We start from the raw sequence: 12,438 nt of genomic DNA on the forward strand, positions 1-12,438 counted from the left end.
CCTTACAGGCTCTAACCAATAGTGCAAAAGAGGTGTTAGTTGAACAATAGGTAAGTAAAGAAATAAAACAACAGTCAAAAGACAGGCTATATACAGTAGCGAGGATATATACAGTAGCAAGGCTATAAAATGAGTGAGGCTACATACAGACACCGGTTAGCGAGGCTGATTGAGGTAGTATGTACATGTAGATATGGTTAAAGTGACGTTGCATATATGATGAACAGAGAGTATCGGTAGCGTAAAAGAGGGGTTGGTGGGTGGTGGGGGGCGGGACACAATGCAGACAGCCCGGTTAGCCAATGTGCGGGAGCACTGGTTGGTCGGCCCATTTGAGGAAGTATGTACATGAATGTATAGTTAAGTGACTGTGCATATATGATAAACAGAGAGTAGCAGCAGTGTAAACAGAGGGAGGAGGCACACAATGCAAACAGTCCAGGTAAACATTTGATTAGTTCAGTTACCTTTGCTTTCTTGGATACAGGAACAATGGTAGCCATCTTGAAGTATGTGGGGACAACAGACTGGGATAGGGAGAGATTAAATATGTCTGTAAACACACCAGCCAGCTGGTCTGCGCATGCTCTGAGGACGCGGCTAGGGATGCCGTCTGTGCCAGCACCCTTGCAAGGGTTAACAAGTTTAAATGTTTTACTCACATCAACCACGGAGAAGGAGAGGGGGGGACTTTTTTAGCAATCTGCGAAGGTGGCACTGTATTATACTTAAAGCGGGCAAAGAAGGTGTTTAGTTTGTCTGGAAGCTGACGTCAGCATCCGTGGCTGTTTTTGTTTTTGTAGTCTGATTTCCTGTAGACCCTGCCACATACGTATCGTGTCTGAGCCATTGAATTGAGACTCCACCTTTACATTTGTCCCTGTATCGGCATTTCGCTTGTTTGATTGCCTTGCAGAGCTAACAACTACACTGTTTATATTCAGCCATATCTCCAGACCTCTTTCTATGGTTGAATGCGCTTTCAATTTTGCGCGAATGATGCCTTCCAGTCATGGTTTCTGGTTAGGGTAGGTTTTAATGGTCACAGTGGGTACGACGTCTCCAATGCACTTATAAACACACTCACCGAGTCAGCATATAGGTCAATATAATCCTCTGAGGCTGATCAGAACATTTTCCAGTACAAGTGATCGAAACAATCTAGGAGTGTGGCTTCTGATTGGTCAGACCAGCGTTGAATTGTTCACATCACTGGTACAACCGGTTTGAGTTTCTGCCTATAAGCCGGGACAAGCAAGATGGCGGGACAAGCAAGAGGGAGGGCTTTGTATGCATTTTGGAAGTTAGAGTAGCAGTGGTCGAGAGTATTTGCCCTACGTGTCGTAAAATCAATATGCTGATAAAATGTAGGTAGCACTGTTATCAAATTTGCTTTGTTAAAATCCCCAGCTACAATCAATGCAGCCTCCGGGTATATAGTTTCCAGTTTACATGGAGTCCAGTGAAGTTCATTGAGGGCCGTCTTGGTGTTCACTTGATGGGGGATGTACACAGCTGTGACTATAACTGACGAGATTACTCTTGGTAGGTAGAATGGCGAACATTTGATTGCAAGGAATTCTAGGTCGGGCTAGCAGAAGGATTTGAGGTCCTGTATGTTGTTATGATTACACCAAGAGTTGTTAATCATAATGCATACACCCCCGCCCTTCCTCTTCCCAGAGAGGTGTTTATCTCTGTCGGCACGATACATGGAGAAGCCGGGTGGCTGAACCGATTCCGACACCATATTCCGAGTGAGCCATGATTCCGTGAAACAGAGAATGTTACATTCTCTGATGTCTCTCTGGAAGGCAACCCTCACTCACATTTTATCTACCTTGTTGTCAAGAGACTGGACATTGGCGAGTAGTATACTTGGGAGCAGAGAGCGATGTGCCCATTTTCGAAGCCTGACCAGAAGACCGTTCAGTCTGCCCCTTCTGAATCGCTGTTGTTTTCGATCAGCTGCTGGGATTAGATCCATTGTCCTGGGTGGTGGTCCGAACAGAGGATCCGCTTTGGGAAAGTCGTATTCCTGGTCGTAATGTTTTTAAGTTGACGTTGCTCTTATATCCAATAGTTCTTCCCGGCTGTATGTAATAAGACTTTAGATTTCCTGGGGTAACAATGTAAGAAATAATACATTAAAAAACAAAATACTGCATAGTTTCCTAAGAAAGCGAAGCGAGGCGACCATCTCTGTCGGCGCCATCTCAACAAGTTTTTACAGTAAGCCAGGTGAGGTACACTGCAGTTGAAGTTTTACTGTAGTTTTTTTCTTTTTTTTACTGTAGTTTTCAACATTGGACAGCCTGTGTTACAAGTGATGGCTGTTTTGTGTCTAGACTTTTGAAAAATGACCACACTGTTCTGAAATTAGTGCCAGTGATTGTAAAAAAACTGTAATCGTGCAGCCCTAGCACACACACACACACACAATTTTTTTCAGATGCCAGAGTATTTTTTGCTGTGTCATCCAAAATCATCATAGGCCTCCTCATTAGGAACTAAACACAGAAGGGCTGTGTGTGTGTGTGTGTGTGTGTGTGTGTGTGTGTGTGTGTGTGTGTGTGTGTGTGTGTGTGTGTGTGTGTGTGTGTGTGTGTGTGTGTGTGTGTGTGTGTGTGTGTGTGTGTGTGTGTGTGTGTGTGTTCGTGTGTGTGTTCGTGTGTGTGTGTGTGTGTGTCCACCAGCTTTTGTGCCTTGTCCTTCCATGTCTCATTTCAGGAGAAATATCACACTTTCATAATGACTTCTGAACAGGCAATTAAGGTCCTGTAATACTGACAGCTGACAGCTGTGTGAGAGATTGAGAGATAGAGGAGGGGTAAGCTGGTAGGGAGAGGGGGATGTAGTGGGCGGGAAGAGGAAAAGGAGGAGGAGGGGTAAGCTGGTAGGGAGAGGGGGATGTAGTGGGGGGGAAGGAGAAGGAAAAGGGAGAGAGGGATGGGGGGGGGGAATAGAAGGAGGGGTAAGCTGGTAGGGAGAGGGGGATGTAGTGGGGGGAATGGAGAAGGAGGGGTAAGCTGGGAGAGGGGGATGTAGGGGGGGAGAGAAGGGATGTGGTAGGGAGAGGGGGATGGGGGGGGGAATGGAGAAGGAGGGGTAAGCTGGTAGGGAGAGGGGGATGTAGTGGGGGGGGGGGAAGAGGAAAAGCTGGTAGGAGGGGGGATGGGGAAGGAGGAGGAGGAGGGGTAAACTGGTAGGGAGAGGGGCATGTAGTGGGGGGTGAGCTGGTAGGGAGAGAGGGATGTAAAGAGGAAAAGGAGGAGGAGGGGTAAGCTGGTAGGGAGAGGGGATGTAGTGGGGGGGGGGTAATGGAGAAGGAGGGGTAAGCTGGTAGGGAGAGGGGGATGTATGTAGTGGGGGGAAGGAGAAGGAGGAGGTAAGCTGGTAGGGAGAGGGGGATGTAGTGGGGGAAAGGAGAAGGAGGAGGAGTGGGGAGAGGGGGATGTAAGCGGTAGGGAGAGGGGGATGAAAGGTAGGGAGAGGGGGATGTAGTGGGGGGGGAAGGAGAAGGAGGGGTAAGCTGGTAGGGAGAGGGGGATGTAGTGGGGGGGGGAGGAGAAGGAGGGGTAAGCTGGTAGGGAGAGGGGGATGTAGTGGGGGGAGAAGGAGGAGGAGGAGGGGTAAACTGGTAGGGAGAGGGGCATGTAGTGGGGGGGGTGAGCTGGTAGGGAGAGAGGGATGTAGTGGGTGGGAGAGGGGTGAGCTGGTAGGGAGAGAGGGATGTAGTGAGGGGGAGAAAGAGGAGGAGGAGGGGTGAGCTGGTAGGGAGAGAGGGATGTAGTGGGGGGAGAAAGAGGAGGAGGGGTGAGCTGGTAGGGAGAGAGGGATGTGGAGGGGAGAAAGAGGAGGAGGAGAAAGAGGAGAAGGAGGGGTAAGCTGGTAGGGAGAGAAGGATGTAGAGGGGGGAGGAGGAGGTGGTGGGGGAGAGGGGTGAGCTGGCAGGGAGAAAAGGATGTAGAGGGGGGAGGAGGAGGTGGTGGGGGAGGGGGAGAGGGGTGAGCTGGTAGGGAGAGGGGGATGTGGCGGCGAGGAGGGGGGGGGCAGTGGTGTGGTTACTACTTGCTGCTATGAGACTCCCACTCCTGTTAAATGCATTGGCTTGGGATTGCTGTGAATGTGTAGTGCTATGCAATAGATTACAGTATGCAGACATCTGGAGCACATATAGAGAATGAAGTGAAGGTGAAGTCCCCTGCACTCAAATGGAGTTTGGACAAACTACATATCATATCCAATGTTGTGCTCTTATCATGACTTTACTGTGCAGTGAAATTGTAGAGTAACAGTGACTGATTGTGAGGCAGAACCCATTAACACACGCACACACACACATTATATCCCTGTTTCATCACCTGTGTCTTCTGAGAGCAATTCCGTCAGAGTAACGATCCCATGTGGAACACTAAGTAGAGCCTAATCTGTTTCCGTACACCGGATTAATGGATGCACAAGTTGTAAGGGGAGCGTAAATCACAGTGACACCGCTCATGCTGGCTCTCCCATAGCCTGATGGCCTGGCCCAGGCTGTGAATCCATCAATGTGAGGCAGAAATGTCACAACCCAGTCCACAATAGATTGTAAATAACGTTTCAACTGTCAACAATACACAAACACTGGGTAAGACACAGACTGAGAATTTCTCACTGTTAAAATGAACCTGTGTGTGTGTGTGTGTGTGTGTGTGTGTGTGTGTGTGTGTGTGTGTGTGTGTGTGTGTGTGTGTGTGTGTGTGTGTGTGTGTGTGTGTGTGTGTGTGTGTGTGTTATCTCCCCTGGGTATATCTTTTCATTGGTAAAACGTGGTTGTCAATCGCACACTAAACACTTGTTTCAATGGCAGTCTGTCTTTCTAACCTACACCCAACCAAATATATTATTTAGCTTCATTAATTTAGCATTACAACATCGTAGATGAATGAAAGAGGAAGAGAGGCATGCAGCTGCACAGTGCAACCAGATAATTATCTCTGATGAAGCTATCACTCCTCCAGTGAAAGAAGAGAAGGATGAGAGAGAAAGAGAAACGGCAATTAGAGACAAGTGAAAATCTCCTTGGTGCGTGCGCACGCACACAAACACACGTGAGAGAGAGGAGCGCTCGGATTAGTGAGGAAGAGTGGGGTGAGAAGAAGAGAGAGAGGAGAGCTAGAATTTGTGAGGAAGAGTGGGGTGAGAAGAAGAGAGAGAGGAGAGCTAGGATTTGTCAAGAAGAGCGGTGTGAGAAGGAGAGAGAGAGGAGAGCTAGGATTTGTGAGGAAGAGTGGGTTGAGAAGAAGAGAGAGAGGAGAGCTAGGATTTGTCAAGAAGAGCGGGGTGAGAAGGAGAGAGAGAGGAGAGCTAGGATTTGTGAGGAAGAGTGGGGTGAGAAGAAGAGAGAGGAGAGCTAGGATTTGTCAAGAAGAGCGGGGTGAGAAGAAGAGAGAGAGGAGAGCTAGGATTTGTCAAGAAGAGTGGGTGAGAAGGAGAGAGAGAGGAGAGCTAGGATTTGTGAGGAAGAGTGGGGTGAGAAGAAGAGAGAGAGGTTGAGCTAGGATTTGTGAGGAAGAGTGGGGTGAGAAGAAGAGAGAGAGGAGAGAGCTTGTCACACCCTGACCATAGTTTATTTGTATGTTTCTATGTTTTGGTTGGTCAGGGTGTCATCTGAGTGGGCATTCTATGTTGGATGTCTTGTTTGTCTATTTCTATGTCTGGCCTGATATGGTTCTCAATCAGAGGCAGGTGCTAGTCATTGTCTCTGATTGGGAACCATATTTAGGTAGCCTGGGTTTCACTGTGTGTTTGTGGGTGATTGTTCCTGTCTCTGTGTTTTGCACCAGATAGGGCTGTTTTCCTGTTTTCGCACGTTTGTTATTTTGTTAGTTTAATCGTGTATAAGTTTCCTTATTAAAAAAAAAGAATAACAACCACGCTGCATTTTGGTCCGCTCCTCCTTCACCAGACGAAAGCCGTGACAGAGCTAGGATTTGTGAGGAAGAGTGGGGTGGGAAGAAGAGAGAGAGGAAAGCTAGGATTTGTGAGGAAGAGTGGGTGAGAAGAAGAGAGAGAAGGACGAAGGACCTGCACCGAGAGAACCCACGCCAAAAGGATCCATCGATCAGACCACAGCATCCCCAACCAGCTGTTACCACCCCAAACCAACCCTGGCCACACCCTATATAGGCCCTATCATATCAGACCTATGCCCCTTCTGCCCACCCCATGCAAGGACCTCAGCATGACAGCAGGACATATGCCCAGGCCATGAGCAGAGCAACAGGCCCAACCTCCATCCTGTGACCTAAGAGGTCTGTATCAGATGTTCAACATGCTCTCCTCACACCTACTGTGATGGTCCGGGCCTTAACCACAAGAAAACAACACAAGACACAATGGAACTTAAAGCTTTTCTCATCCTGGAACATACGAGGTCTGAGATCATCTGCCTTTGGCTTAAAGAGCAGGAACCCAGACATCATCAAAGACACACTTACTTTGGCAATGTAAACATATGTAAACATATGCCAATAAAGCCCTTGGAATTGAATTGAGAGAGTGACAGAGAGCGAAAGAGAGCACAAGAGAGAGAAGGAGACAAGGAGAGAGAAAGAGAGAGACAAGGAAAGAGAGAGAGGGAGAGAGAGAGAGAGAGAGAGAGTGACAGAGAGCGACAGAGATGGAGAGAGAGCGGGAGAGAGAGAGAGCGACAGAGAGCGACAGAGAGGGAGAGAGAGCGGGAGAGAGAGCGACAGAGAGCGACAGAGAGGGAGAGAGAGCGGGAGAGAGAGGGAGAGAGAGCGACAGAGAGAGCGACAGAGAGAGCGACAGAGAGGGACAGAGAGCGGGAGAGTGCGACAGAGAGAGCGACAGAGAGAGAGAGAGGGGGAGAGAGAGAGGGAGAGAGGGAGGGAGAGAGAGAGAGCGACAGAGAGAGCGACAGAGAGAGAGAGGGAGAGAGAGCGACAGAGCGAGAGAGAGAGAGAGAGACAAGGAGAGAGAGGGAAGGCGTGACAGAAAGAAGAAGAGAGACAGGGAGAGAGAGAGAGAGAGGGAAAGACAGGGAGAGACAGGAGGGAATTAAATATGGGTTAGTGGGTGTAAGAAGCGCAAGCTGTTATATTTTGTCATCTGACGCTGCGTTTGGGGGTTGGCCCTTTTGTAGTATTTCATATGACACAACCTAACTTCCCACCTACTACAGTAGGATTTGTGAGTGAGTGGGAAGCCTCTCTGCCTCCACCCTTTTCTTCTCCTCTTCCCTCCCTCCCTCTCCCTCTTCCCTCCCTCCCTCTCCCTCTTCCCTCCCTCCCTCTCCCTCTTCCCTCCCTCTCTCTCCCTCTCTCTTCCTCTCTCTCCCTCTCTCTTTTGTGCTCTCTGTCTATCTGTATGGGTAGTGGGTTGGAAAGCAGAGGAGTAGAATGACATTCTTTTATCTAACAGTATGCTTCACTCTACACTGCTGCCACTCAGCAATGACCTACAACAAGCACAGCCACACACACACACAGACACACACACACACACACACACACACACACACACACACACACTCACACACTCACTCACTCACTCACTCACTCACTCACTCACTCACTCACTCGCTCAAAGGCTGATATATTAAAGGCAGGAACAACAGGGGCACCCATACAAAGCAGCGCAAACACACAACATACACACAAATACATACACAACGGCAGCAATCACACACACACAGACACATCAAAAGGAATATCCATCCAATCCGGTTCGTGCACATTCTAGGTCACTGAAGCTTGCAGTGCAGCACAAAACACACTCCCAAACAAATGCACTGTGATACGCTATACCTGTGTGTGTTTGTGTTATCAATCAGACACCCCCTCACTGCCCAACACCCCCCCCCCCCAGACAGAGGTACCCTGTTGTCCCTCCAACCTCTCCCCATCCCTCCCTCTGTCTCTCCTCCCTCACCTTCAACCTCTCCCATCCCTCCATCTCTATACTCCCTCACCTTCAACTTCACCCATCCATCCCTCTTTCTCTCATCCCTCCCCACCAACCTCTCCTCATCCCTCCCTCTCTCTCATCCCTCCACACCAACCTCTCCCCATCCCTCCCATCTCTCGTCCCTGCCCAACAAACCTCTCCCCATCCCTCCCTCTCTCTCATCCCTGCCCTCCAACCTCTCCCCATCCCTCCCCATCTCTCGTCGCCTCCCCACCAACCTCTCCCCATCCTTCCCCACCTCCCCCTCCACATCTCTCATCCCTGCCCTCCAATCTCTCCCCATCCCTCCCCATCTCTCGCCCCTCCCCACCAACCTCTCCCCATCCCTCCCCATTTCTCATCCCTCCCCACCAACCTCTCCCCATCCCTCCCCCTCCCCATCTCCCATCCCTGCCCTCAAACCTCTCCCCATCCCTCGCCATCTCTCATCCCTGCCCTCCAACCTCTCCCCATCTCCCATCTCTCGCCCCTCCCCACCAACCTCTCCTCATCCCTCCACATCTCTCATCTCTCCCCTCCAACCTCTCCCCATCCCTCCCCATCTCTCGCCCCTTCCCACCAACCTCTCCCCATCCCTCCCCATCTCTCGCCCCTCCCCACCAACCTCTCCTCATCCCTCCCCATCTCTCATCTCTCCCCTCCAACCTCTCCCCATCCCTCCCCATCTCTCATCTCTCCCCTCCAACCTCTCCTCATCTCCCATCTCTCGCCCCTCCCCACCAACCTCTCCTCATCCCTCCCCATCTCTCATCTCTCCCCTCCAACCTCTCCCCATCCCTCCCAATCTCCCATCTCTCCCCTCCAACCTCTCCCCATCCCTCCCCATCTCTCATCTCTCCCCTCCAACCTCTCCCCATCCCTCCCATCTCTCATCTCTCCCCTCCAACCTCTCCACATCCCTCCCCATCTCTCATCTCTCCCCTCCAACCTCTCCCCATCCCTCCCCATCTCTCATCTCTCCCCTCCAACCTCTCCCCATCCCTCCCCATCCCTCCCCATCTCTCATCTCTCCCCTCCAACCTCTCCACATCCCTCCCCATCTCTCATCTCTCCCCTCCAACCTCTCCACATCCCGCCCTCTCTCTCATCCCTCCCCTCCAACTTCTCCCCATCCCACCCTCTCTCTTACCCCTCCCCTCCAATCTCTCCCCATCCATCCCTCCCCATCTCTCATCCCTCCCCTCCAACCTCTCCCCATCCCTCCCAACTAACCTCTCCCCATCCCTCTCCATCTCTCCTCTCTCCCCCCCAACCTCTCCCCATCCCTCCCCATCTCTCATCCATCCCCTCCAACCTCTCCCATCCCTCCCAACTAACCTCTCCCCATCCCTCTCCATCTCTCATCTCTCCCCTCCAATCTCTCCCCATCCCTCCCCACCTCTCATCCATCTCCTCCAACCTCTCGACATCCCGCCCTCTCTCTCATCCCTCCCCTCCAACCTCTCCACATCCCGCCCTCTCTCTCATCCCTCCCCTCCAACCTCTCCACATCCCGCTCTCTCTCTCATCCCTCCCCTCCAACCTTTCCCCATCCCACCCTCTCTCTTACCCCCCCTCCAATCTCTCCCCATCCATCCCTCCCCATCTCGCATCCCTCCCCTCCAACCTCTCCCTATGCCTCCCAAACTCATATGCCTCCCCTCCAATACTCTCCCCCATCCCTCTCCATCTCCCATCCCTCCCCTCCAACCTCTCCCCATCCCTCCCCATCTCTCATCTCTCCCCTCCAACCTCTCCCCATCCCTCCCCATCTCACCCTCTCCCCATCCCTCCCCACCTCCCCCTCTCTCTCTCACCCCTGCCTTCCAACCCCTCCCCATCTCTCATCTCTCCTCTCCCTCTCCCCATCCCTCTCTCTCTCTCATCCCTGCCCTCCAACCTCTCCCCATCTCACATCCCTCCCCTCCAACCTCTCCCCATCCCTCTCTCTCTCATCCCCCTCCAACCTCTCCTCATCTCTCTCTCTCATCACTCCCCATCACATGTCCCTCCCCTCAAACCTATCCTCATCCCTGTCTCTCTCTCATCCCTCCCCTCCAAACTTCCTCATCCCTCTCTCTCATCCCTCCTCATCACATATCCCTCCCCTCCAACCTCTCCCCCATCCCTCCCCATTTCTCATCCCTACCCTCCAACCTCTCCTCATCCCTCTCTCATTCCTCCCCTACAACCTGTCCACATCCATCTCTCTGCTCATCTCCCTCTCTCTCTCTCTCTCTCTCTCTGTGATCCCTCTCTCTGTGATCCCTCCCTTCAAACCTCTCCTCATCCCTCTCTCATTCCTCCCCCTCCAACCTCTCCTCATCTTTCTCTCATCCCTCCTCATCACATATCCCTCCCCTCCAACCTCTCCTCATCCCTCCCTGTCTCTCATCCCTCCCTCAGCCTTTTTCTTCAGCTCATTCTTTCTCTCTCTCTTTCTCTCTCTATATTTCTCTCTCTTTCTCTCTCTCTCTCTAACTTTCTCTCTCTCTTTCTCTCCTCTCCTCTCTCTTTCTCTCTCTCGTTCTCTCTCTCTCTCTCACTCTCTCTTTGTCATTCCTTCCATCTCCTCTCCCTTTCACCCTCCCCAATCTCCCCCTCTCTTCCCCCCTCTCCCTCTCTCTCCCTCTCCCTCTCTCTCCCTCTCTCTCCCTCTCTCTCTCCTCTCTCCCCTCTCTCTCTCTCTCTCTCCCTCTCTCCCTCTCTCTCTCTCTCTCCATACATGGCTCACTGAGTGAACAGCCTGAAGCTGTCTACATGGTTCTGTTCACTGTTGTTTTACAGTACTCTCTCTTTCTTGCTCTCTCACTCTCACTCTCCCTCCCCCTCTCTCACTCTTTTCTCTCTCTCACTTCATGTTCTCTTACTCTCCTCTATCCTCCTTTTCATTCTCCGCAATCCGAAAGGAATTGGCAACTCACAGATGTCTTTGGGGGAAAAGCTTTCACACCATCTCTCATTCCATGTAAAACCCTGGCAGCATTCAGGCGGTGGAGTACTCACCCCAGGTAGGGTTTTCTGCTCATGCAATGCATTCTGGGCTTTGATGGCAGACTCCCTGGCACAGTAGGTGAGAAACGCACATCCTGTCAATCAAAACAGACCAACAAGGGTTAGTCACACAGACACACACATGAATACAGCTTGCTCACACAAGCCCCCCCCCCCTCTCTCTCACACACACACACACACACACACACACACACACACACACACACACACACACACACACACACACACACACACACACACACTTGGCACTACTGGCCTAAATCCTGTTGATTGTGTATGCATTGCCTATGCAATGTGATGCATAGACGTAATGGTGGTAAAATATACGTTTCGATTTTCTGCCAAATAATCCCTATTTTTGTTTGCATCATGACACTGCGATGGCGCGGGGAAAAACACTATGTTATGCGCGCAGCTGGCGCAAACAAACATTGGCGTGTAATAATTAGGGCAAGAAAAAGTGTTGGGAAGTGTGACGAGCGTTTAGCTGTGAGACCAACTTGCATTTTACTTATATGAACTCACATGAACATGCTACTCCTACGCACTAAAAGAGAGAATCTGTCGAGATGAGAAGAACCCCAAATAAATCAGTTATGCTGTTATGGGGAAATTGCGGTATTAGTGTTAAGACTATATGCAACCTTATTCTGCAAGGCATATGGGCTTTTCAGTACAAGGTGCGTAGACTAACACATCATTGCATTACAGACATCACGAGAGAGAATAGATGATGAGAGACAATCTATCACAAAAAGGAACAAAAATGGAATGACTATCGCGTTTCATACGGATCATAATTACATCGTAATAATAGAGTAACCTAATTACAATGTAGCGACCATCTGCGAGGGAATGCGCAGGGGTGACATAAACGCTACCTTTATGCATGCCTGTGTATCGGTCCTTCAGAACAGACAATTCGTGGATTTTCCCAAATTGCTCAAAGAGAGGTTTCAGGTCTTTTTCCTCAAGGTTCCGCGGTATCTGTCCAATGAAGAGCTTGATGGCGTCCTGGTCTTTCATGGCGCCGCTGTCCGTGTGCATGGAGACGGTTTCGGGTCCGTTCATGGGCTTCGGAACAGGGCTGTGATCGAGCTGATGCTGATGGGGGATAAGTAAGAGCGGCTGCTGTAGAAGCAGGTTGACGGGGGCGGGATGAGGCGGCTGGGGATGGTGCTGCTGCTGATGCCTTCTGCTTTCACTCTGTGTAAATCTGGCCATGCTGAGCTGGGAGTAGGTTGGAGGACAGTGACAACACAGACTGAGACACGCACACACACTAGCAGGCTACTGAGAGGGTAAGAGCGATGCACTCAGATGGAAACACACACAGGCTTGTTCTGTCCCAATTCCCAAATGGCACCTGTCTTCTTCACGCTCGGGTTTGTTGGAAGGAGTGGGTTGACATTTTCGAGAATTGTTGGTTGTTGAGCAACATCTGCTGGAGATGACGAGGAACTGCAACTG

At 50.9% G+C, this 12,438-nt stretch overlaps 1 protein-coding gene across 1 annotated transcript in view; it reads right to left on the reverse strand.

The window, feature by feature from the left end:
• Positions 1 to 12,192, reverse strand: part of LOC135510772 (CUGBP Elav-like family member 5) — a 72,831-nt gene extending 60,639 nt beyond the window's left edge. Inside the window, exons 1-2 of the mRNA XM_064931983.1 lie at positions 11,850 to 12,192; positions 10,960 to 11,042 (exon numbers count right to left, since the gene is read on the reverse strand). Of these exons, the coding sequence (XP_064788055.1) occupies positions 10,960 to 11,042; positions 11,850 to 12,192 (426 nt within the window). The remainder of the gene's footprint in view (positions 1 to 10,959; positions 11,043 to 11,849) is intronic.
• Between the last annotated feature and the right edge of the window lie 246 nt (positions 12,193 to 12,438).

The sequence above is a fragment of the Oncorhynchus masou genome, chromosome 3 (assembly GCF_036934945.1).
Source record: "Oncorhynchus masou masou isolate Uvic2021 chromosome 3, UVic_Omas_1.1, whole genome shotgun sequence".
NCBI classification, from domain to species: Eukaryota; Metazoa; Chordata; class Actinopteri; order Salmoniformes; family Salmonidae; genus Oncorhynchus; species Oncorhynchus masou.